Below are 27,824 nucleotides of genomic sequence, written 5' to 3'. Positions count from 1 at the left end.
TTTCTTGTTTGTTGCCACAATATGTTTATCTCTGTTGGAAAATGAAATTGTGTGTACACAAGTGGCTAAAAAAATTCTACTAATCTTCTCCACAGCTCCAATAGTTACTGCTGATGATGCTGCTGACCAACCAACATCCTCTATCTTCTTCTCAACTGAAGTTTTGTTTTAAGGGTTCTAGAATTTAGCTGTACAGATAATTTAAAGAAAATAAATCTGTTCAAACTGTAATCTTTTGTAGAATCCTTTATCTTTCTGCTACATCAAAAGTAGTGATTTAATACTGCCGGTTTGGAGCCACCTATTGCCATTCACAATATTAACATTAACATTCAGACAAAAACAAAGTAGAAGAAAAAATGGCAAGTGCAATTAGACAGCTTTAAGAGTTTACACTCCAATTAGTAATGTGAACTATCTGCTTGCCATCATGTTGATAGAGGTACAATAAAATATGCAAGGGTTGCATACGGTAGCTGGTTTTATGAATATTTGATGGTACAGGCTATATACACTGTGAGGCAGGGCCCCCAATTTTATCCTGCTTAGGGCCCCCAGATGTACAGGGCCGGCCCTGGACAAAACGGTAACTCCTATCAGAATAAAACACAGATCACATTGCTCTAAGGACTTACTGAAAAATGTTGGTACGATTTGGTGTTTCTACAGTAAATATTTTGGAGACGCTGGCAGTTTTAAAACATCAGGCCGTTCTGCTCCTCTCAGAAAATCTTTGTATTGGAGTCAATGAGGAGCAGAGACAGACGTGGCCGCACTCAGAGGCTGATTCTGTAAATTCTGTAAATCTCTCTGATATTTTGAGCACATGGTGAGAAACAGAACAAGTTTGTCTTACAAATTCTGAAAAAATCATGTGTGTAGAGTGTAAATTGTGGCCGGGCCGAGTGTGGAAAGAGAAAAAATCTGGAGTTTTTCTGGCATCTCTCCCACTCTAACCGATGATGTCACCCACTCTGACACGAACATTCCGTGCAATACACACCCATTATAATCTCATAATTTCTCCAAAAATGATCATGGTCATTGATCAGGGATTGATCAAAAACTATATGACCTATCAAAACGTGGAGTAATACGACAATACACAAGACTTGTGTCTACTGTTTAAAGTTTAAATGGAGTCTCTAGGTGAAAGTATGCCTGAGCAGTAGACGTTTGTTAAACTTGGTCTTTTTCGCTCTTTTTTTTTCGGCCGTCCCATTGACTTCAATGCAAAATTTTGCGCAGTTTTGATGACCAGTGCCCAGTGCGATGGCCCGTGGCCCTAACTAACTAACTAACTAACTAACTAACTAACTAACTAACTAACTAACTAACTAACTAACTAACTAACTAACTAATACACACAGTTGCACATGCAGATGTACAGTAATAGTGTCAGACAGAGGATGAAAGAGTCATTTGCATTGTTACAAACACACACACACACACTGCAACACCTCAGTGTTTGTTTGATGTTAAGGTGAATTCCCAGCGAGGGGAATTGTGAAGATGTGCTCGTGCTTGTGCGTGCGCCTCGTACGTGCAGACAGAGAGACAGACAGGTGGTCAGACAGACAGACAGACAGGTCTGTTAGTGATTCCTGCCGGGTGAAAGAGGGACTCATTTGGGAGTAGGTCACCGCATGCATTTCCACTTTAATTGGCCGCACACACACTCACACACACACACACAGACCAGCATGCATGCCCACACACCGGCAACCTCCAGGGCGTCGCAGCCTTTGACAGGCATATGCACGCACACACACACACACACACACACACACACACACACACACACACACACACACTCATCCAACACAAGCACCTCATTACAGAAGGGTGTTTTGCTATTAATCGTGTCGTTACATTCACACCAAACCAGCGTGATTGAGACATTCGCTTCCATTCAACTTAATGCGGAATGCAACACAATTAAACTGTTAAACCATCACCAACCAGTGACTTTACATGTAGTTGTTGGTTTTAAACACTGAGTCCATAAAGAAAAACCATTTGGACTTTAAATGCAGCCTGATGGGAAGCAGCGGAGGTTTTAATAGTGCTCTGTAAATTGGCGGAAAGATGAAGGGCGGCGAGAAAAAGACGGAACGTGGCAAAAAAAACAACATAAAAATAAACTTGGAGTGTCCTGTGTTGTTTTTCTCACTCATTAAGGCGGCTGCTGAATGTACTTTTCTGCAAAGTTATGATGTTGGATATCTGACCTGTGTTTGCTCACGATTCTCCTCAGAATCAGAAACAAACAGAAAGCCAATGACAAACAGAAACCATGCATGGATATACAGTTGATGTGTGGAGCACCATCTATAACTTCATGTTGTCTTATTCCATCCTTATATTAGATTTAAACATTTCTTTCCTTTATAGGTTGTGTAATGATCTACATACTAGAAATATGAATTCAATGATCAATGAGTTGATAGCACTGATCGATCAGACATTGATACAGTATCACTTGTGAGATGTGCCTATATTTTGAAATTCCTCTGGGAATGTGAGTATTTGATACAATTTCATATTTTTATTTGTGTAGCTAATTACTAAATTCTAAAATATTTGGAGACTCTAATATGGATGAAGATTCACACTTAAATCCTGCTTTAGATAGATACTTCATGGATAACAGCCACTTTTCAAGACCCTCAGCCACTGTTGCATGTACAAGATAAGAGGTGCCCCAAGGGTTGAGCCAGATGCTACACAGCTAGCTGCTTAGCATGTTAGCAGTGATGAAAATAAAGTAAAGTTGCAAAGTGTTACGCAACAGGATGGGCCAGAGCTAGCTGCTTAGCATGCTAGGAGTGAGAAAAATAAGAGCAAACGCTAAGTATGCTAACAGCTGTTATTGATAATATAGGCTACGTAGCAATAGCACAAAGGAAGATATAGCTGCTTTAAAGTTAGACCAGAAATCTAAAGATGATTTCAAACTTTTTTCATCCCACACATCATGACTTTTCTGAGGTCTGTACAATCAGAATCTTTCAGAATAAAGCTCTCAATATCTTGAATTTAAAGCATTGTTGCAAAAAAAAAAAAAAAAAAAAAGCCAAAAGGTCATTTTCTGCTGCTACAATGATTAAAATAAGATGGAGAAATAGAAAGACCTGATAATTGAAATTATTTGGTGGCTAACCAATGCAGTAAAGCAACAAAAAATTTGGGTATTGCAGGTTTTTGAGATGGAACATGATCTTTTTTTCTTTTTTTTTTACCGTGAGGCATCATGGTCTATTTCTGCATCACAGTTGGAAAAAAAAGAAAATCACTTTTCTTCTCTTGCTGCTGTATCTTTTTGTTGCAAGGAAAGCAAACGCTACTTCACCTTGACAGCTTCAACCCAGGAAACATTACACATTCAACAATATGACCAGGAGAAATATTCAGTGTGAAAAAGAAGGATGATGTGCAACTCTGCACTGTGTGGAACATACTGATATGGTGATATGGTTCATCAGCAACAGACAGAGTGATATGCATCACTTTAATCTGTGTTAAAGGGATAGTTCAACATTTTGGCAAATTGGCCCATTGCCAAAACCCCTATAGTCATAGCAGTAGGTTTGTTACCTTGTCGCTAATTGTCGGTGCAAGCTGTTTTTAGAACGGCGGAGCAGAGCCGTGAGCTGCTCAGAGCTACGCTACGGAGGCTCATTATGGGATTTCTTGGTTTCCCTCATCAAACTCATCAAATACACAATCCAACAACTCCACAACGCTCTGGTGGACAAGTTGTGAGCTGCACATTCACCACGCTATGAGATAATAACACAACGTTACCACACAGAGTTGTTTTAGAGGGAAATTCATGCAAAACCACTGATGCACGTTGCCTTCAGGGACAGTTTTTCATCAACAGTCTCTGTATTTCCCTCTAAAACAACTCTGTGTGGTAACGTTGTGTTATTATCTCATAGCGTGGTGAATGTGCAGCTCACAACTTGTCCACCAGAGCGTTGTGGAGTTGTTGGATTGTGTATTTGATGAGTTTTTATGAGGGAAACCAAGGAATCCCATAATGAGCCTCCGTAGCGTAGCTCTGAGCAGCTCACGGCTCTGCTCCGCCGTTCTAAAAACAGCTTGCACCGACAATTAAAGGTAACGAACCTACTGCTATGACTATAGGGATTATGGCAATGGGCCAATTTGCCAAAATGTTGAACTATCCCTTTAAAGTTGTATTTCTGATGAAATCATGAATGTAGTGTAATAAATGTAAAAATTCATGCATACAGACAGCGACAACTCTAATATTCTTATGTTCAGATATAATGTGTGAAACTGAACTGACCTGCCAGTGGAGAATGATGCTCCAGATGAGCCCGAGAATCAGTTTGTGATTTCCATCAACGATGTCTGCTGCGCCGATATTCACCAGTTCAACCTGAGGAACACAAATCTCATTAAAGGGTTTTTTGTTTTTAAAGTTTTCTTTTAGTTTTTTTCCAAAATCCAAGCAGGTCCTCAGCCCTTTTTAATGCGACCCCTGTCTACTTGCTGGATTGGTTCATTCAGCTCCTGTCAAGACTCTGGCTTCTGAATGGAGATGAAAACAAACGAAGCTGCCATGCCTGCAGGAGTGCAGCCCGGAAAACAACAGTTGTGGTTTTAATGTGGACATGAGTCATCGGTAAAGGACTATTTCAAAGCAAGCGCAACGTGGCCCTGTCAAGATTTAGATTCCTCCACATGTTGAAGAATTGTGCACAGTGCATTTTCATTTCTTTTTTCCGACCAAACTAAAAAAAACAAAAACATGGCTAGACGTATATAACCAGCGGGAATATTGTGGAATGTATTCCAAACCCAGGAGCCAGATCATTAGCTTTGCTATGAGGTTTTATCAGGGTGCATCAGAAAAATAGAGTTTTAAAATGAACAAGTGAAGACTGACATTTTGTAGGCTGTAATTTAATATATTGATACAGTCTAGGGAAAACTGCAAAACTGAAGAATATAAAATATCATAATTTTATATCTGCCGATATCAGCCCATGCCACAACATTAGCATCTCTACACTATGTCTATCTATGGTGCAATAAGTTTTACAAACTTATTGTGCTCATCCCAAAGCCTTTTCTTCAGTGACCCAGAGAGCTCATTGGACTTTAACGTAAGAAAATCTAAACCCAAAATCACCCAAACATGCAACAAATTGTGAAAACATCTTCATAAATGCAATTAACAATAAATAAAAAAATACATGCACTACCTTCATGGTTGCATTGAGCACTCAGGGCTTCCACAGTACTTTGGTCTTTTAAAGTAAAACATTTGAATTATATAACATTAAGTTGCAGTTTTATTTATGATGCTGTACTGAAATTGGCTCTATTTTATAAGACATGTTAAATAGAAAAAAAAAACAGATATATTCCTCATTGAAGAAACAAAGTCTTTATTTTGAGCATTTTTTCTGCATCACAATAACTTAGGGATTTTGACCTTATGTTCCTCTATATTGATTGTTTTATCCCAGATTTATTTAACTTGACCCTCAGACTGGGAACCAATGCTCAACTGATACTGCTACATCTGTCCATTAAATACTGAAGATGGTTAGCTTCGTTTCACATAACTGGAACACATGGGTTGGTCCTGGGTGCTAGCTGGGAGGCAGTCATCCAAAGCTAAGCTAAACTAAGCTAAACTAGGATATGCTAAACTAAGATAAGATAAACTAAGCTAAGCTAAGCTAAGATGAGAGAAGATAATGTAAACTAAGCTAAGATATGCTAAGTTAAGATAAGATAAGCTAAAATATGCTAAACTCAGATAATATAAACAAAGCTCAGGTAAACTGAGCTAAGCTATGATATGCTAAACTAAGATAAGATAAGATAAGGTAAACAAAGCTAAACCAAGCTTAGATATGCTAAGAGATAAAATAAGCTAAAATATGCTAAACTCAGATAAGACAAACTAAGCTAAGCTAAGCCAAGCTAATGTAAGCTAAGCTAACACTTTTCTCAAAATGTCAATTCCTTCAGTCACCACGCCTCATGGAAGAAAAGGGAACTATTCATCTGTCATTTTTTACATTTCTGTCAATATGATGCATTAGAAAAGAAAACCAGGAAGAGCAATTGTGAGAAAAAGGCAAAGGAGAAGTAAGACAAAAGAAAAATGGTGCTGTGGGGCAAAAAGCCAGAGAAAGATATGTAGACAAGAGTGAGACAGAAAGATAGAAGAGGGGATAAAAGAGATGGATACTTGTTTTTCTTAGACAGAAAGTAGAGCCATCCCATAGAGTCAAGGTTAAATGCAGCTTTATGGAAACCAAGTAGAGAATCCTGAGAGGCAGCGTTAATATTCCACTGATTTATCTGATCTAGGTCATTTTATACGATGCTAAACTTTCCTGCAGACTCACATTGGGTTTTTTTTTTTTCGTACTTACATTGTTCTTCTGTAAGATCTGCAGAGCACGGTTGACATTGTTGAGTGAGTGAACGCGCGTGAATCCTCTCTCCAACTTCACCTGAACACACCACACACACACAGAGGAGATTACTGAGGCGTTCACAGACCTTGCTCAGGGGCATCCATTAGTGTTACAAACAGCCACATTACGCATGTGTGTGTGTGTGTGTGCATGTGTGTGTGTGATATTACAATACAAGAATAGTATCAAGCAAAGGACAAAGATGATTATTTGTCTCCACGAGGAAGATAGAGAGAAGAGAAGGAGGAAATGTGGAGAAAGAAAGAAACAGCTGGAGGGAAAAATAAAATAAAACACAAGGTGGGAGTGAAACTGTGATTAACACTACGAGCTGTTTATGTGTGTGTGTGTGTGTGTGTGTGTGTGTGTGTGTGTGTGTGTGTGTGTGTGTGTGTGTGTGTGTGTGTGTGTGTGTGTGTGTGTGTGTTGTGTGTATGTGTGTGTGTCTCATTTAAGTTGTTAATCTTGGAGAGTTTTTCAGTTTAAAGGAACCTGATTGTTTCAGTCTGATGAAGACTCAGGTCTGGGAGTTGAACCCAGAACCACGTTACCACCCTGTTCATTTGTAACTGATGGCATTTGTCATTTCATTTGCACAAATTCGCGTTCATTCGCATTTTTACATTGACTTTGTATGTAATCATAAGGGATAGTTCACCCAAAATTAAAATTTCCCTCATTATCTCCTCCCCCTCATGTGGACTAAGGGCTGGGAGAAGTTTCAGAGTCCTCCGTGGCTTCTCTGAGTTACAGGGGGTCTCGGCGTAGCAGTGCATGTCCATATGACGGTTGCAAATGGATACCAACTGTCTTCATAACAAAAAGACACACCAAAAAACATCCAGATACCTCCATGCTGCTCGTATGTAATGTCCCTCTTGTATTGAAGCCCCGAAATGAGAAATTGTCCCGAAAAAAATTAACTAAGTCTATATTTTAAGCTTGTTTGTAGCAGAAGCTCCCAGTGTCTCCGTTCACTGCTCTTCATGTGACCGGCGGAATAATTTCTCATGTCGGGGCTTCAATACCAGAGGGACATTACAGACGAGCAGCATGGAGGTATTTGGATGTTTTTTGGTGTGTCTTTTTGTTACGAAAAAAAGTGAGCTCCATTCACAACCATTATCTGGACAAATACTGCTGCACGGACCCCCCCGTAACTATTATCATTTCTTATTTAGCCTACTTTGTTTTGATGCTAATGCAGCATTACTATGAGTATTAGTCAGGGTCTTATGCAGAATAAATCAGTAATACAAAGATTAGACTACTGGGGTTTTTTGTGGGCCCCACTGGGCGCTGAGCCCCTATCATCACCTTTCTCCCCTATACGGCCCTGTTAATAGGTGATCTACAGTATAGACTAATACTCCAATTCAATTTAAAATGAACCCTATTTCATTAACAAAAATAAAAATAAGATGTTGAAATATTAGTTGAATAGTGGTCTAAGTTGTAAACCAAAAAAGTCTAAGTGAGCATCCTAAGTCTTATTCATCCATGTACATTATATATTTATAATGTACAGTGATAACAGTGGAGAAAAAGATTAAATCAGTATGTAAAAAAAAAAAAAAAAGATAGAAAAAATGTTGCAATAGAGTATATTTGTGTATGTTTGTACCAGCTCATGTCCTGCCAGCCCCTCCAGCAGCTCCAGCAGCCGTCGTCCATCACACAGGTCTGAGAACAGATCCTCCACTGGTGGCTTCCTTGTCTAAAACACACACACACACACACAATTATGAAAACCTCAGAATAATGTGCATGGATTTATTCTATAATATAGATTCTTCTATTGCTCTGTAAGTCTGCAGTGTGTGGCCCTCTGAGGCAGGTCTGCAGAAGCTTGAACACATCCCAGCGCTGGGAGCAACAACCACAGGAGGTGATACGAGGTCAATTCACTTGTTCCATGAAAAGGTCAAAGGAGAGAATCATCGTACTGGACACGCGGCTGCTCACTGGCCACAACAACAGCAGAATAGACATCTCCTGAGTAATCACAACCCAGCGCTGCGTTAAATGTGAAGATAACAGTTAATACCCGAGAGGCTGTTCTTTATCACGCTGACAGGTCCAGGATTACACGCTAGCAGTTACTTCACATTGGAAAGAGCTGCAGGCTAAATACAGCGCGAGTGCCTTTTGTGTTCCTCCGCAGCAGCCGGCAGAGTGAAGAGGAACTCAGCAGTCGGACGTGAGAGTTCAACTTTCTCCAGAAACTGATTCAAATTCACAAAACAGACCCATTTTTTTTCAAATGCAGATCAACTTGCAGCTCGAGGTAGAGGAGCTCGCATATATAAATACTACTATTACTGAAATGAGCCCTGGGAACAAAAAGCAAAGCTGCTCACACATTTACATAGATACTGTCGCTGTGTTCAAACTCCTTGCATAAACAGGAAATTACTTAAAGTGCATTTTGGGATATTTCAACCATAATATTTTGATGTGTAATAGAAATACTACAATATTGATTTAAGAGAGAGCACTGATTTCTTAACTCTTAAATATACATTTTAAGTATTGCAAATAATAGCAATTTGCAATCAAACCAGACTTGTAGCCATGAGTATTCTGTAATGTATTTATGTACTGTGCTGATTTGTATTTTATTATGAATAAATTGTTGCTACTGATGAAAATGAGCTACAGTATTTAGCTGCTAACTACGGCACATTTAGATTGATGTGGGAAGTGGAATGTTGATTAACATGCACTATCCCAGATGAACAAATAAATAAATATACAAATTGATTAATCAATTCTCAACATTAAGCTGCGTTCATAGAAAATAATCCAGGGTCTGGTTTGGTTTTAGAAAGTAACAAAACAACATTTAGAAGAATGAATATATAGCTAACAACTCAAAATCTCATATCTCTGCTCATGTTCTAACCAGTGTTCACACAATAGAGAGCCTAAGCGGAAGCAGGAAGTAACGGCGCCATGGGACCTCAACTCTGAAAAACTCGCCATACAAATGAATGAGACTGAACATTTTATTTCGTGATCCGATTGAATTGCGCCATGAGAAAAAAATATGTCCTCTACCTGTTTAAAACATCACGTTTCATGAAGAGAAATCAGCAGTTTGTTGTAAAACGGCAACAGAAGAATGTATTTAGTGTAAAGACCGCTCCACGGACTACAGATCTGTGTCCCACAGAAAATACGTCACCAACTGACACGGGAAAGGGCGGCATTTGGTGTGTGACGTCACCTACGCCACCTGGAGTCTTTCTGGTTACGGATTCTTCTGAATTATATTCTACAATAGCTTTACAACAAACTGCTGATTTCTCGGGATGAAACGTGATGTTTTAAACAGGTAGAGGACAGAGTTTTTTCTCATGGCACAATTCAAACGGATCACAAAATAAAACTTTCAGTCCCGTTCATTTGAATGGCGAGTTTTTCAGAGTTGAGGTCCCATGGTGACCGTTACCTCCTGCTTCCGCTTAGGCTCTCTATGTGTTCAGCTGTGCATAAATCAAATCCGAATTTCTTCCTTCTCTGCTCCACAATCTTTCCCACATACTGTAGAAGTATGGGAAGAATTTTACATTAGCTAACAATTCAAAATTGTTTTATTTTGTTACTTTTAGCTAGCATGCTAAACATAAAACCATCTTGAATTTTTTTTTTTTTTACATAAATACACAATTCATGATCTTTTTCTTTTCTTTTCTTTTAGCTAACATGCTAACCCTATCTTGATCCTTTACCATTAGCTAACAACTCAAAATCTCAGATCTCTGCTCATGTGCTAACCCGTGTTCACACAGTTTGAAATGCAACACACTGTGTTCAGGTGTGCATATATTTCAAAATCAAATCCGAATTTCTTCCTTCTCTGCTCCACAATCTTTCCCACATACTCAGCAGCGCTGCAGAAGAACCACCAGGGGCCCGAGTTCTCCTGATTGTGATGTGAATCACTGCTCCAGATGATTGAAACAAACGCTCCCTGTTCTCATTTTTCTTATATTTGCGCTGAACTTTCATTTTCTGGCTTATTTCTACCTCACTCTGCTCTACGGAGCTTCATCTATAAACTTGGAGCTGATCGCTTTCTTCAATTTCACTTGGACACTGCAAATGACCTTCGCTTGCGCGGGGTTTATTAGAGATGTCATAACAGATTTAACATCATCTAATCTCGAATAATTTCTCAACAAAACTTGATTTAGCATAGTGAGCAGCATAATGGTATTATTTAAAAACGGAGTAAATGCCCAGTGAAGTAAGTAATTATGAGAAAGTGTTGGAAGAATTGGTAGAGACAGGAGAGAGGCAAGGACATAGACAGTAAGTAAGACAGCCTTTCTCCCTCTGCAGGCTGTGTGTTGCCAGCAGCATCATGTTGAAATGACACCATGAATCTTTCCTGCGCTGTTACTGTGGCAGAAAATTCACTCCTGCATCGATCATGCATTATTACAATGATGGCTGCCATGTACAAGTCTGCACTCCTGCATCTGCAAAGCATTTGCACTGGCAGTGAGACAGAGTGGGGGGGGGGGGGGGGGGGGGGGGAACTAAACATAATATCGCCTAGAAGAAAAAGGAGGAAGCGAAAAAGAAATCACTTTTTCTACGGAAAAGAGATGTAGTTATCAATCTTCTGAGAAACAACCTCTCATATCTTTTTTCCATTAAAATACAGCACTAGTAGGCAAAACGCTGATATAAATGCACATTTGAATATGAGTGTAGTGGAAGAGTGACACCACACAAACACCTGCCCATTAGAAAAACTTCTCTTGTCCCTTTAACAGCCACCTTCATAATTCCAGTCCACTCTGAGAAATAAAGCAGTTCTTCAGGTGTTTTCTCTTGGCTGAACTGATTTCCTCATAATTGCAGCTCCCAGAGGAGCCACTTGAACCACAGGGACTAGTTTCTACTTCTAACTGAACAATCATCCACACACAGGCAGTAAAATGTTTTCCACTCATCACTCCACCCGGGCCAGATGTTAGATATTAACAGCAAATTGAAATGTATGTTCTTTTCTTTTCTTTTTGTTTATGTTACATGATTAGTGGATGGCAAGCCAATTTCCGATTTCTGATGACTCGCAAGTGGAGCTAAAGGTGCAGCCAATGAATACTTTTCAATAAACTTTTACCAAAAAATAAAAAATAAAAAAAAATCCCGAAAATTTTCCAATTTTTTTTCCCCGAAATTCATTGATACTTATCAAATTAATTTTTTCCTAACAACTTTTTCGTGTGTGGCGGCTTCAGGACACTTGGGTCAGTAGGACGAGCAGTATGGAGGTATCTGGATGTTTCATAGTGTGTGTTTGGACAACTCAACTCAACTCAACTTTATTTATAGAGCCCTTTAAAACAACCACAGCTGAAACAAAGTTGCTGTACATAATGCAACAGAAGAATAAATATAACATAATTGTTTATTGCTTTTAAAACAATTTAAAAGCAATAAAACAATTTAGAAAATGAATGTGGGAACATATGGACCCCATTAAATCATATAAGTGTGTCCAGTCTTAATTAACATGTTAGAATCAGTATTTACTGTTCAGACCCCAAGAAGCCACATCCAACCCCTTCTACCACCTAAAAAATAAGAGAGGGAGGGGTAAAAAGGGGTAAAAAAAGAAAAGAAAAGCCCTTTACTTCTTGATGAAGTGTCGCCTGTTGTCTGCATCTGCCAGAAAAGAAGTGTGAAGTTCCCGACACGCTATAGCTCCCGATTTCATGATTTGTTTTGGAATCTTTTCATCTTCTTCCAACACTAACAGCAGCCGCACACACACACACACACACACACACACACACACACACACGCATACACACACACACACACACACGCATACACACACATAATCATGTTTCCATCTTCGGCAAACAGTGATGGCAATGAGTGTAACGACCTTTAGCGGCGCGTGACCAGAATGCCAAACATGGCCGCCGTCATTTCTCAACCAGACTTGTTCTTCCTCCGAGCTGAGCAGCAGTCGGCTTTAAATGAAAGAATATTAATATAAGTCTATAATAATAATAAAGACATCTCGTCTGTGGAGATGTCAGTTTCTTCCCTTCATCTTTATCGCATTGCAAAGTGATAACGCGTGTCTATCACTGTCCATTCACTCCGGGCTTCTGTGGGCATTGAGGGTGTGCGACACTCGACTATCAGTGCCACTGCAGATTACAGCTTAGGTCAAGGAAGTAGAGCTGCTGCTTCTCTGTGCTGCCCTGACAATCATCACCCACACTCAGCAGCAGCAGAGTCGGCTCACCAGCCTCAAACTACCACTCATGTCAAATCCAGATTACAAATATATGTGTGTTTGACTCAAGGGGTTTAGCTGTCAAAAAGGTTACAATTTCTGCATTTTAACTTATTTATAAGCTCTTAATAATGCATCATGTTCTTATGCACTGCTGTATGCGCATCGTCTTTGCTGCTGTATTTAAAGGTTATAGCTCCAACTTTTCATTAAAACGATTAATTTTTCGAAAATAATAGGCTACATCCACAGGTCTAGAGGAGTACAGAATAAAAGTATTAATTTTACTGAAAAAAAAAAGTATAGTGTAGAAATAATTGTTTTATAAATTTTGACGGGTCCAAAATATATAAATATTTACATCTGCTTACATCGGCAACGTCGACAGGAAATGATCTCTGCACCAACAGCATTATTACGTTACGTCCTTTAGCGTTAGCTTAGCTTTAGCTGCTAGCCGAGCGTTAGCTTAGCTTTGGCATAGTGGGCGAGTGTGAGTATTTATCTTACCTTTTCTGTGTTTCTATTAGTTTTATCTGTGACATGCATTGTAATTACAGGCTTAATGGACTAAATGTGCACTAGTCAGAGGTTTCTATCGGAACAGAATCTCAAATGCACTGCAAAAACTCAAAATCTTTCCAAGAATATTTGTCTTATTTCTTGTCAAAATGTCTCATTTCTAGTCAAAACTAATCTCTTTCCACTTAAAATAAGACTCATTGCCTAAAGATTAACTTGTTTTTAGATCATTTTCACTTGTTTTAAACACATTTTCACTTGAAATAAGTAGAAAAATCTGCCAGTGAAAGCAAGTTTTTTGTGTTTGTAATAAGAAAGATAAACTTGCTCCACTGTCAATTTTTTTTTACTTATTTCAAATGAAAATCTGCTTGAAAGAAGTAAAAGGTGTCTAAAAACAAGCTACGTTTTAATGTGATGAGTCTTATTTTAAGTATAATGAGGTTTGTTTTGACTAGAAATGACATTTTCACTAGAAATAAGACGAGTTTTTGCAGTGTGAACTAGGCTGGATTCACAATAACACCCAAAATCAAAGTGAAAACGTATCACAAACAAAAAAGAACAGCATTGTAACTTTAAATCAATTACGTGTTGTAATCCTGGAAGACAGCAGCAGGTTCTGATGCTAATAATCAAGCTTTTCCAGGTGCAGACTCAATACTCAATAACCCTGGTTTACCCACGATGGGGAAATTTGATTAAAAAAAAAAAATTAAAAAAAAAAGTGCTTGTGCTATTCTGTTGTACAAAACTTTCAGATAAATGTTTTTTTCAGATGATCTTCAAATCAGCCCATTTACTGTTTTGAAACAACCTTTTTGTTCTTGTCAGGTTAATCCAGCCCCTTTAACTGTCATAGATCCTCAGATGAACCTTTCATCTACAGCAGAAACAAGCAATGTGGAGGGAGTTTTTTTAATCCAATTTTCCATGAATGCATCTTTACGGAAAAACAAATATCGCTTTATTGTTACTTCGAACAAGACGTCAACTAGGATGATGTGATCTGCAGTGCAGAGAACGAGGCAGGAGGTTGTGAAATGAACTATTTAATTTGTCTCTTTGAGCATTTCACTCTCCCTCTCGGAGCTACAAGTCTGCATGAATTAGTAATGTGGACACATCAACGCACACACAGGGGTGATTTTCCACTCAAGGACACTGCTAATTATCCTTTTCCATACTGAATTCTCCCTGTATGCAGCAGCAGCAGCGTTTGACACAGTGTCGAGTGTCGAGTCGAACTGTGATTAAACCGGTTCATGTGTTCAATTTCTCCCCAGTACGAATCATGTGTAAGGGAAATGTTGACCACAAGATTTCATGGATTGTTGTACAACTACAAAAACACCGAATCATCCAGTCGGAAAAGTGTTTTTTACCTTAATATAATATATATTAATTATAAGATATATTAATATAACCCTCCTGTTGTCCTATTGGGTCAAGGAAGGAAGGACGAAGGGAAAGAAGAAGGAAGGAAAGAAGGACGAAGGGAAAGAAGAAAGGAAGGAAAGAAGGACGAAGGGAAAGAAGAAAGGAAGGACGAAGGGAAAAAGGAAGGAAGGAAGGAAGAAAGAAGGGAAAGAAGAAAGGAAGGATGAAGGGAAAAGGGAAGGCAGGCAGGAAGGACGAAGGGAAGGAAGGAAGGATGAAGGGAAAAAAGGAAGAAAGGCAGGAAGGACGAAGGGAAAAAGGAAGGCAGACAGGAAGGACGAAGGGAAAGAAGGAAGGAGGGATGAAGGGAAGGAAGGAAGGACAAAGGGAAAAAGGAAGGAAGGAAGGAAAGAAGGACAAAGGGAAAGAAGGGAGGAAGGAAGGACGAAGGGAAAGAAGAAAGGAAAGACGAAGGGAAAAAGGAAGGAAGGAAGGAAGGAAGGACTAAGGGAAAAAGGAAGGAAGGAAAGAAGGACGAAGGGAAAAAAGGAAGGAAGGAAGGAAAGAAGGATGAAGGGAAAAAAAGAAGGAAGGAAGGAAGGAAGAAGGGAAAAAAGGAAGGAAGGAAGGAAAGAAGGATGAAGGGAAAAAAGGAAGGAAGGAAGGAAGGAAGGAAGAAAGAAGGACGAAGGGAAAAAAGGAAGGAAGGATGAAGGGAAAAAGGAAGGAAGGAAAGAAGGATGAAGGGAAGGAAGGACGAAGTGAGAGATGGGAGGAAAGAAGGAAGGGAAAAAGGAAGGTACGATAGATGGAGGGAGGGAACAGATTGGGTCAATTGGGTCAAAAAGGAAGGATGAAGAAGTAAGAACGAAGGGAACAAAGGAAGGAAGGGAAAAAGAAAGGAAAGAAAAATGGAGGGAAGGAACAGATTAGGTCAAGGAAGGAAGCAGAAGGACGGATGAAGGAAGGAAGGGAAAAAGGAAGGAAAGAAGGAATGATGGAGGAAGGGAACATGGCTGTATTCAATCTTTTTCTCAGCCAGATAAAAACATAAAAAGCTTCTTTTTGGAGGAAGTAAAGAACTTTACGCCATCCAAAAAAAAGAAAAAAGAAAGAAACTACAGTGTAAAGAATCCTGTGCTGAACCGTCCAATCGTGTTGTGTCCTTGCAACAAATGAAATGAAATGAAAAGTGAGAGGAAACAAAGCTGTTATGTAGGATTTAAATTACCACGAGGCAGCATTCCCTGAGGGCACATTATGTTTAGACTGGCTTTATTTTCAAAGGAATGCTCAAATAATGAAAAGGGAAATAAAAGGAGCATACGGAGCAAAAACCTACGAGTAATAATCTGCAGAGTCACTGCTGATTCGTGTCTATATATAATATATAATAGGACTGTATACAACTATTACGGTGGACAGCCACTTTCTGATCAGATTTTTGGGCTTGTCAGGTTTAATACCAAAGTTGCTCACTGCTGAGTTCTATATTCAATAACAGAGCGGCAACTTAATAGAAACATTACAAACCAGGGCTTACAACAGTGGTTTGATGGGAATTTAAGAATGCTAACTTGTTACATAATAAGAGGGAAAGTTGAGGATTTTCATTTCATGAACAACATGAATGTGTAAATGCCTGGAATTAGAAAAGAAGCCGTCTAAAATGGCTAATGGTAATTTGTACCAAAGCTAGAGCAACACCATTTTTTTTGCAGGTTATATAATGTGCAAATAAAAAACTGAACTAAACTAAACTTCAGGACGATCAATCATACACTTCCTGAGACCTTTAGTGAAACTCCCAACTGTTACACTCACACACTAAAAAATGTTGGGTTATCTCTGTAACCCATTTCTGAGTTATTGGTGTTGAGTTAAATTTTTGGGGTTATTTTTCCAGAGTGTAACCCATTTTCAGGGTTATAGGGGTATTCATTTGACCCAATTCCTGGGTTGTTCAAGTATTTGGGTTATTTTTCAGTTGGGTCAAAAAGAATAACCCAACCTGTTGGGTTAAAATTAACCCAAAAAAGGGGTTTGTCCTTATTTGAACCAGCAGTTGGGTTAAAATTGGGTTATTTTTTAACCCAACTGTATTTAGTGTGCATGGTGCCCCTGAAGGAAAACCAGCGTTCTACTGAATGTCTCTCCAAAATTCTTGTACCGACTTCTCGTCCTCTTGCGCCATTAATATTTGAAACTGATTTCAGCCCAGTCCATCCAATCGCTCAGCAGATATTGATGTGGACCAATCAATGTCCGTTCAAAATTTCATGACATGATATTTCAGTTTGGTGCTTCAGCCTTTTACTGAAGTATAGCAAGTAAATTCCTATACTCAAAACATCACCTGCAGTGTATTTGTATCAAGTCATGTGTCAGCACGGCATAAAAACTGCACAACAAGCCAAGTCCAACTGGAATTAGCATTTAGATTCAGAGTCGCTATGAGGTAACGACAGCAGCAAGAGTGTACGCTCAACTGTTGACATGAACCACCAGAGCAAATAATCAACCTGCGATACATGGATGAATCTGAAGGATCTGAACTGACCAACAGGTCAACTTCCAAAGAAAGGACTTTTTTTTTTAAAGCTGAATCTGACTGAGGAAAAGGAGATACAGTGATTCTACAGAGCGCATTGATTTATTGCCACTTTCATAATCCACTGAATCTAAAAACCCTAAAATATGTCATTGTAGTATACTTTACTTCCACTTCAGTTACTGTTTCTAATTGCTGATTGCTTTACTACTTCACTTTCTTTTCTAAAGGGATAGTTCACCCAAAATTCAAATTTCACTCATTAGGGCTGGGAGAAGTTTCAGAGTCCTCCGTGGCTTCTCTGAGTTACAGCGGGGCTCGGTGCAGCACTGCATGTCCATATGATGGTTACGAATGGGCCTCACTTTTCTTCGTCCAAAAAGACACACCAAAAAACATCCAAATACCTCCATGCTGCTCGTCTGTAATGTCCCTCTTGTATTGAAGCCCCGACATGAGAAATTGTTTTCCGAAAAAAAATTAAATAAGTCTATATTTTAAGCTTGTTTGTAGCGGAAGCTCCCAGCGCTGCTCTTCCTGGTCAAACAAGCTTAAAACATAGACTTATTTAATTTCTTTCGGGTGAGTGAAATTTGAATTTTGGGTGAACTATCCCTTTAACCATCTCCAGTTTCCTCCACTCCAGATACAAACACAACAACACGCCTCCTCACATGTGTCATCAGACAAGCACAGCAGAGAGTTGTGTGGATGGGTGGAGTAGATGCCAGACTCAGCACCAACCACCATCATTAAGGCGGCGGTTTGGCGCCATAGCAACGACATCCCACAACCTCAGTAGTCTACTTGCCAACAATGAGTACCCGGAAATGTTGAGTACCCCAAAGTTTTATGTTAGAAATAGATAGTATGGGTCCCCAGTATTCAGAAACTGTCAGATGCTAACTTATATATATTGGGCAATTAGCATAAATTAGCATAAATTAGCATAATTGGCCCACTGGCGGTTAAAATCTGGTCACTTCCGGTTTAGACAGCCATTTTTAATTTTGAAAATGTCAGAAATGGATTCAGCATCATCAATAACCTGCTAATGGGGATCCATAATAAAGTAAAGCAAATTATAATGCAAATTTCATACATTTCAATAGAAGATTTTATTTAATATGTAATTTCAGTAGTGTAAAATGTCTACATGGTGTTCCCAGAGGAGGTTCCCTGAACTCCCAGAGCAGGAAGCAGGAAGTAGAGGGACTGCAGTTGTGTGTGTAGATGTAGATATTTATACAATTTATGTTTTCTTATTTGTTTCCATCCCCTTGGATTACCACTTTAATACTGTATGATTGCAGTTGCTCTTGTCTTTCACTTTCTGTGATGCTGCCTTTTTATTTCATTTTGCTTGTATTTCTTTCCTTGAGGCAGTGTGTAGCATTAGTTTTGTGCTGTACTATGAATAAAACAATGTTACAAATTAATTTGGAGCACAGAGCTAAAGTTTCAGCTTTCAGCAGTGTGAGCAGTGATGGACTGATACATGTATTTTTCCCTTCAGAGCTAAGCAGAGCTGCTAGCATACATTATTCAGTAGTGCAGCTTTCTTCAGCTATTGCTCCTATATTACTACAATTCCCCACAGTTTCCACAGATTCATTTCAATTTCCTTTGACTGACTGATTTGAGAAGTTTTAGTTTTATGTAGCTTTCTATTTAAAAATCCTTCTTACACTTTTCATGTGTTTTATTTTTAGTATCAATTTTTAAGAAGAGATAGCCTATATAAGACCATACATTGTAGTTTTCCATTAACTCCCTGTGGCTCTTTTCTGGAGTTCTAGTAACAAAGTGTTCTCTCATTGATACAGCAGTTTTCAGGTTAACACTTGAAACCAAACTGAAAGATTGGATAGTGAGTTTAAGTGCAGATTTTCGACTGGGAAATTAGTTTATTTGTTTTATTTCTGCTGTAACTGTTTCACATTAAAGTCAGCCATGTATAATACTGTTCAAGTCTTATCCCTCCACAATTTCCTTTGCCGTTTTTATGTGTAAGAACCACCTAGAGTGTTGCTAGCAAAGGCTAACAGTAGCTAACGGCTAACGGCCACTTAAACCAAATTGTAAAATTGGATAGTGGGTTTCAGTGTGGATCTCCGATTTGGAAAGTCGAATCATATGAGCACAGACTTAAGAATTCAAGATGGCCGCTAGGAGTAAAACGCTCTGTGATTTTACTGTTTCACATTAAAGCCATTAAACAGGGCCGGTTCTAGGCAGGCATATATGAGGGGGCAGTCAGAAATGTGAAGGGGGCATCATGTGAACACATCATGCTCCAGCACTTTTCTTTCTCTGTGCTTATAGTAACTTCATTGAATTGGGTTGTTGGCTATGTGTCCAACGGCAACCTGGAGAAGTGGATTGCACTTTGTCAGGCCTCTACCTTCAGACCTGTCCAACTAGGGGTCAGGGTGGCCAACCAGGGTCTTAGAGCCCAAATTTTTTACTGTTGTAATGCAAAGAGCCACATTATAGTGGGGGGGGGGGGGGGGGGGGGGGGGGGGTGCATATACCTGAAGATGCATTGCAAACCCAGAGGGGGTGAAAAGGTGAGTAGCTAAATACCTGTAGGGGGGTCTGGGGGCATCCCCCCAGAAAATTTTTGTGATTTTAAAATTTGAGTGAAGCATTCTGGTGTACTCTGAGAAGAGGAGGGGGGGGAGACAGAACATTTTAGAAAAGAACACTGTCCCTTTTTCGGCGGATTTTTGTGCTACTGCAGATAATTTTGTCAATTTGTAGGATTAAGATTATTAAGAGTAAGATTATTCTTATTTCTGCTCCCTTTTGTTGAGATTTAGGAGGTTTTTGTTTTTATTGTAGCTTTGTTAAAATGCAAGATCATTTTTCTGACTGATTTATTGCCCGATGCCATGTAGCTATCTCGCTTTCTTCCCCCCGCCCTCCGCCCGTTGTCTTTGTTGTCACTTTGTTGTCGCTCCACAGAGCACATGGCTAATTAATATGCACGTGCTGACCATATATGGTTGTGTCTAGGCATTCCGGGGACGGAGGTGCGTTCACTTGCGCAACTGCGCACCGTTCTTGGATCCAGTTTGATTTATCGAAGAGAAATTGCTGAGAGTTGTGCACGCACAGTTTGATAGATCTGAAAAAGGTGTAAATATTTTGGGTGTATTTTCGCCGTAGGGCTAAGCAAAACATTTAGTAGCAGCAGTTTTACACTGCTATACAGTTTTGATAAATGAGGCCCCAGGCCCTAAGCCCAGAGCCCAGACGCTCACAGATGAAGCTTCTCCGCGGCTCATCCGCGGCGCTGTCCGTGGTGCTGAAGGTGACAGGTTAACTTGACAAACAAACTGCAGCATAGTTCTGTTTGTTTATCATGTGTGTCAGTTTTGTTTGTGACTTGATGTTTAGTTGTTGAGATTAAGAACATCACTCCCTCATCAAACCGGTGATAGGCATGCTGAAAAGAAAAGAGAGAGAGACGCGCCTGGGTATCGCAGCTGTAAAAAAAGAAAAAGAAAAAAAAAGAGACGCGCGGAATAGCGGTATCAAAAAGTGTCGGACTACCGGCATGTCTAGATAGAGGGATGTCTGAACCCCCAACTTAACTTCTTTCTCTTTGGTAATATACACATTTGTTGAGTATATTAAAATGTGCTTTCTCAACTTCTAAAATTTGGATTTGAGGGGGCAAGACATTTATTTGAGGGGGCACTGCCCCCTCTTGCCCCTGCGTAGAGCCGGGCCCGCCATTAAAGCCGTTTACATAGTAGCTACTGTGCAATTCTTATCCCTGGACATTTGCTTACTCTGTTTGTATGTGTTGCTAACAAAAGCTAGCAGTGGCTAACAGCTGTATCTCTTTTAATATCCTTGTTGCCCTATATTTATAACCTATTATATTATTTACCAGTCCACCACAGTGTGCACGGCATGTGTGAATGTGTTTGTTTGTATGTACTTCTGCTGTAACCCTGCGAATTTCCGCATCGCGGGATAAATAAAGGCATACTTTACTTTACTAACACCGCGTTTGTTTTCGTGAACATTACATGTTTTAGTTGTGGCCTAAGTTTGTACGACTTTTTAAAAATATTATAAATCGTTTGCATTGAAATCTAACATTTACAAGTATAAAATTGTCATAATTTCATTTTGCTACATAAATCGTCCAACTTTTTTGTTTTTAAACCGGAAGGTTTAAAATCTCTGACTGGACCAACAGACTTTTATCGAACCGAGTTGCACATGCATTTTGAAATGTTTTATTATAACTCTTTACATGCATGATGTAAGCATGAGCTTTTAACTTCTTCTTCCACAAATTGAAACTAAAACAAAAATTTATAAAAGTTAAAATAAAATAAATTAAATCAAATATTTCTTTTTTTTAACTGCTAACAATATTAGCACTATATTGTGCCACAAGATCTCGTCACACCCTTACTGTTGACACATTGTGATCTGATCTCCTCGACTGAATGAAGCACCCTCTACCAGATGTGGTTGGTAAACAAGAAAGAAAAAAGAAAAGAAAAAGCTGAGTTTCCCTCCGTGGCGACAGATTCTGGTATATTCCTGAAGAGCTTCTTTTTATGTTTCTCTGAGCAGCAAATCACAGTAAAGTCAGAAGACACGCGGCCGACATCTCTCCTCTTCTCTTCTCTCTCTCCATATATCTCTCTCCTGTCGTCACGAACCTTCCTCCTTCTGCCATAACTCGTCTGCTTCGCCCCGTCCCCGTCTGAACTCCTGTTTTCCTCACACACACTCATTTTCCTCCTCTTCTCTTCTCTTCTTCCTTCATTCTTCACACGCTTTTCTCCTCCGCGCCTCTCTCCTTTCATTTTCTCCCCTCCCATAATCTCACTTTCTTTCTCCCATCTGCTGTCTCAGTACATTTTACTCTCCTGAGGCCTGCGTGTGTGTGTGTGTGTGTGTGTGTGTGTGTGTGTGTGTGTGTGTGTGTGTGTGTGTGTGTGTGTGTGTGTGTGTGTGTGTGTGTGTGACAGATTCATCTATCTAGGATGGGGGGATCATTATGCTTTGGTTAGTTTGGATGGATGAGGGGATCTCTCTCTCTCTCTTTCTCTCTCACCTGCTTTTTCTATCTTTTCTATCTCATTGTCTCCGTCCTTTTCCTCCGCTCAGTAACGGGTAGAGGAGATCAGGCTGGATGGGGAGGGGAGGAGAGGAGGGGAGGGGAGGGGAGGGGAGAGGAGAGGAGAGGAGAGGAGAGGAGAGGAGGGGAGAGGAGGAGAGGAGAGGAGGAGGAGATAAACAAAAGATGACTAAAGAGAAGAGAGAGGGAGCAAAAGAGGGCAAAAGGGCAAGAAACGAAAGAATGGCGATGAGTGAAAGTAGGAGATGAAACAAAGGATGTAAGGAAAAGATAAGGCATGTGAAGAAGAGAAGAGAAGAAAAGAGAAAATAAGAGAAGAGAATAGAAAAGAAGGGAAGAGAAGAAAAGAGAATAGAAAAGAAGAAAAGAAAAGAGTAGAGAAGAGAAGAGAAGAAGAGAAGAATAGAACAGGAGAAAAGAAAAGAGAAGAGAAAAGAAAAGAGAAGAAAAGAGAATAGAAAAGAAGAGAAGAAAAGAGAAGAGAAAAGAAGAATAGAAGAGAAGAGAAGAGAAGAGAGGAGAGGAGAAGAGAAGAATAGAATAGAAGAGAATAGAAGAAAGGTAAAGAGAAGAGAAGAGAGGAGAAGAGAAGAGAGGAGAGGAGAAGAGAAGAATAGAATAGAAGAGAATAGAAGAAAGGTAAAGAGAAGAGAAGAGAGGAGAAGAGAAGAGAGGAGAGGAGAAGAGAAGAATAGAATAGAAGAGAATAGAAGAAAGGTAAAGAGAAGAGAAGAGAGGAGAAAAGAAGAGAAGAGAAGAGAAGAGGAGAGGAGAGGAGAAGAGAAGAGAAGAGGATTCTGTCCTTCCCTTGACTTTAATCATGTGTCTGAGATCAGATTCTGTTTCAAAAGCTTCACACACACAAATGAGAAGTAACATGCACACACACACTCACCTAAGTCTTGCTATCGCCATAGCAACGGCACACCTCTAGCACCTTGTAATCAACTTTGAAAATAGGAAAAGAAGCGATGTGTCGGCACTCACCAAACACACACACCACAAATAAACACACACACACACACACACACACACACACACACGGGAAAAAACACTTGAGTGTAATTGAATAGTTAGCTACATTTAAACCACGTGATTGGCTCAGAGCAACACAAACTAACCTGACACAATGCATTTTGGGTAAAAAAAACAAAAACAAAAAAACAATCCATATTTTCTCACAAGCAGAAATCTTAAAGTCTTTTTCTCTCCCCGGCTTCACTGAACCAACTCTCCAGGGAGAACAGACCTGTGTGTGTGTGTGTGTGTGTGTGTGTGTGTGTGTGTGTGTGTGTGTGTGTGTGTGTGTGTGTGTGTGTGTGTGTGTGTGTGTGTGTGTGTTGCGGGTGAAACGGAGGGATGACCGAGGAGACAGCCGTGCATGAAAGTGACTGGAAGATACATTTACTTTTCTTTCCTGCTGTCCAATTTTTTCTAAAAATAGGAAGTGGGAAAAAATGATTAAAAACAAACAAAAAAAAAACAAACAAAACAAGACTGAGCTGTTATTGGAGATGCATACACACTAAAAAATGTTGGGTTATCTCTGTAACCCAATTTCTGAGTTATTGGTGTTGAGTTCAATTAAAATAAAGTTGTTTTTCCAGAGTGTAACCCATTTTCAGGGTTATAGGGCTATGAATTTAACCCAATTCCTGGGTTGTGTAAGTAATTGGGTTATTTTTCAGTGAGTAACCCATTTGTTGGGTTAAGGGTTGGGTAATTCTGTGACTTAACCGGCCAGTTCATTTGAAAAATGCTGTCCGCGCACTACAACATTGGGTTATTTTTAACCCAACTATTGGGTCGAGCAAGTGCTTTATACACGACCCAATAGTTGGGTTAAAAATAAAAAGATTAACCCAACCCATTGGGTTAAAATTAACCCAAAAAAGGGGTTCGTCCTTATTTGAACCAGCAGTTGGGTTAAAATTGGGTTATTTTTTAACCCAACTGTTTTTAGTGTGTATACTTATCTCTGCTCTCTGGGATCTTTTTCATTCCTCTACCTCCTTTAGAAATAATGATACATATGTGTGGCGGCCTGGGAAAACCCGTCGGAAGTAGCTGACGTTCTATTGTAGCAAAAAGCCAAAACGATTTAGATATTTTGTGTGATTCTGGTACTATTACATCATGCTGAATAAATATTTTAAGAAAACAAAACGGAAAGTACTTATTTTTATGTTTTTGTGGCAAATAAAGCGTTTCATTTCCAGCTGAGCTGCAGCAGCAGCGCTAGAGGAGAGGAGGTCCGTTGTTATTGTAGAGGTAACATTCAAGGACCCTCGGAAAGCAGAGAATCCTGTGATTCAGATGCTTTTTACAGCTCGTCTTTATCACAGGAAGTTATAATATGTTGTTGATGTTTTGTAAAACATGTGCAAACGCCGATGCTACGTTCGGTTTAGCATTGATGCTACATTCTAGATAGATAGATAGATAGATAGATAGATAGATAGATAGATAGATAGATAGATAGATAGATAGATAGATAGATAGATAGATAGATAGATAGATAGATAGATAGATAGAACTTTATTCATCCCGGAGGAAATTATTCGGCCAGGCCGCTCCAGTAGCAATTGATGCTACGCTCGGTTTAGCGTCTGTTCCCGTACCACGTGATTACACGCACCCTTTACGGTCCCTTCTTGTCATAGAGGCACCATTCAAGGACCCTCGGAAAGCAGAAAACCAAACGATTCAGATACAGTTTACGGCTCGTCTCTATCATAAACGGTTCAGAAGTTGTTTAATGTTTTGTAAAACACTCGTCTTTAGAGAGTTAAAACAACAAAACTCTAGTTAAAGCCATTTTTCTCACTTTTCAGTTTTTTGGTCATAATAGATTAAAATGCCCATAACTTTTGATCTGAGAGGGATATCTCAGCCTATTCAAACAGTTATGAATAGCTGAAAACTTAAAATGTATGGAAATATCAAAAAATGAAAATGTCAAAATCCCACCATGTGAAGGGTTTTCCCAGGCCACCACACATAATGAAAATACTTCATTTACTGTGATAGAGATATAGCTCAGTGTACGGGAAGTGCTCCTCTGCTTCCCTGCAGTCTCTTCTCAGAACAGTTTGTGTATTGGAGCTGTGCTGGAAATGAGATCACTCAGTGAGTCAGTCGGTGAAATCTGTGATAACAGCCAGAGGACAGGAAGAGGAAGAAGACGAAGAGAAAGACAGGAGCAGTTCTTCTCACTTGTCCCCAGACCGGGGCTGTATTCACACACATTCTCTCAGAATTGCCTTCAGTTAGGACTCAAAACATTCTGGCACTATGTGATGGAGAATAAAGTTTTTACAATCTTGAATCTTTGGGAGGAGTTGTGGTTGACCCCACTTAAAAAAGTTGACAAAGTTGAACTAATCAGACTCTAAATGCTTGGTTGTAATGATTAAACCACTTAAAAGTCACATAAAAAGTAAGAAAGACATCAGGACTTCAGGGTTCAGTTGCCTTCAAAAATAAATAACCTCATTCAAAATATCAGATATATAGGCCTATATAAAAAAAAGAATAATGGAACAAAGGCAGCACATCTTTGACTGAGTCAGAGATGGAAAGGAAGTAAGAAACTTACTTGCAGTGGACTACAGGCACATTTTCATGGGAGCTAATAGTTCTTTGAATTCTCACAAAGTATATATGGTTTTATAGTGAAAACCACAAAGGGTTTGGTTTTTAATAGCAGGTATTTGTCTTATGATGTGGAAAGTAAGCCCCAGGAGTTCAATTGATTCGTTCTGGATAAAACAACTGAGGGGCTGCACTGAGTTACTAGGCTGCTGATTCAGAGGCTACAGACTTCAAACTTCAGACTGGTTACTCACAAGGTAATTTGGGGGAAAGGGGTGGGGGTGTTGTATTAAAAATCAAACATATTTTTCAAGCAGAGAATTGTTTTTACAATGCACTGGCTGCATTTAACAAAAAACTGTTTAATGAGATCACCACACACTAAAAGATGTTGGGTTATCTCTGTAACTCAATTTCTGAGTTCTGAGAGTTGGTGTTGAGTTAAATTTTTGGGTTATTTTTCCAGAGTGTAACCCATTTTCAGGGTTATAGGGCTATGAATTTAACCCAATTCCTGGGTTGTTCAAGTAATTAGGTTATTTTTCAGTGAGTAACCCATTTGTTGGGTTAAGGGTTGGGCAATTCTGTGTGTCTCCGCCACCACAGCTACCTGTGAATATATTGGGTCGAGCAAGCGCTTTATACACAACCTAATAGTTGGGTTAAAAATAACCCATCGTTGTAGTTAGCATAACCCAACTTTTGGGTTGAATATTCAACCCAAAAGTTGGGTCAAAAAAGAATAACCCAACCTGTTGGGTTAAAATAACCCAAAAAGGGTTTTTTTCTTTATTTGAACCAGCAGTTGGGTTAAAATTGGGTTATTTTTTAACCCAACTGTTTTTAGTGTGCATGATCAACATATAAGCTCTAACATCAGGAGATAATGCAGGAATAACTTCTCAGAAATAAATATCCCAGCTCAAGACTCCAACAGGAGGTGTCTCAAGGTGGATCACCTGAGGGTCCCAGAGCTCCGAGCTTATGAAATATCAGCCTGAATGTACATTAGTGTGGGATATCAGAAAACCCTTAGAGCCTCGAGCAGCGTAGTGACTCATCTACAAGGAGCTTCTTCTGTAAGGAGTCCCTGAACACTGAGAGGAGCTGTTGGCTGTTGCAGCAGCTCAGGTGGAGAAGTTAAAGGATGTATAGTGGCTGGAGCAACGGTTCACCTGAGCTCTGACTCTACAGCTACAGAGGCTTTCTTCTTTTTCTCCTCTACAACTCTACCTCTCCTCTACAACCCTGTAAGCAGCAGCTTCTTCTCTACAACCCTGTAATAGGGTTAACCTGTAAGCAGCAGCTAAGAAACCAAACCGTGACGCGCTGCTCCACTCTGTTTCAGCACCATGGACAGCGCAGGGCTGAGGAAAACTATGCTCTAAGCTCTTCTTTCTTTCTTTCTTTCTTTCTTTCTTTCTTTCTTTCTTTCTTTCTTTCTTTCTTTCTTTCTTTCTTTCTTTCTTTCTTTCTCTTTCTCTGTCTTTTTACTTTTTCTTTCTTTTTTCTGCCCCACTCTATCTCTATCTACCTCTTTCTATCCGTCACCCCCTCTGTCTTTTTACTTTTTCTTTCTTTCTTTTTTCTGCCCCACTCTATCTCTATCTACTGTATCTACCTCTTTCTATCTGTCACCCCCTCTGTCTCTTTTTTCTCTCTTTTTCTTCTTTCTTTCTCCTACCCCCTTTCTCTGTCTTCTTTCTCCCCCTTTTCTCTGTCTTTCTATCTATCATACCCCCCTCTCTGCCTCTTTTTTCTCTCTTTATCTATCTTTCTTTCTTTCTTCTACCCCTTTTCTCTGTCTTTTTACTTCCTTCTTTCTTTTTTGTCTCTTTCTTTTTTTTTTTTTCCAAAATCTTTTTATTGAAAAGTACAATTAGATATTTCCAATTACAGGGATACAATTATCCTTTTCTT

At 39.4% G+C, this 27,824-nt stretch overlaps 1 protein-coding gene across 1 annotated transcript in view; it reads right to left on the bottom strand.

Moving 5' to 3' along the window:
* The window catches only part of LOC310999082 (dystrophin-like), a gene marked incomplete at its 3' end in the record, with an annotated part of 346,130 nt that overhangs the window by 195,859 nt on the left and 122,447 nt on the right, over positions 1–27,824 (bottom strand). The window contains exons 3-5 of the mRNA XM_083989398.1: positions 8,098–8,190; positions 6,429–6,509; positions 4,319–4,411 (exon numbers count right to left, since the gene is read on the bottom strand). Of these exons, the coding sequence (XP_083845524.1) occupies positions 4,319–4,411; positions 6,429–6,509; positions 8,098–8,190 (267 nt within the window). The remainder of the gene's footprint in view (positions 1–4,318; positions 4,412–6,428; positions 6,510–8,097; positions 8,191–27,824) is intronic.

This window comes from Trachurus trachurus (genome assembly GCF_905171665.1).
Source record: "Trachurus trachurus genome assembly, chromosome: 2".
NCBI classification, from domain to species: Eukaryota; Metazoa; Chordata; class Actinopteri; order Carangiformes; family Carangidae; genus Trachurus; species Trachurus trachurus.
The sequence above is the reverse complement of the archived record's forward strand: the minus strand, read 5'-3'. Positions and strand labels throughout refer to the sequence as shown.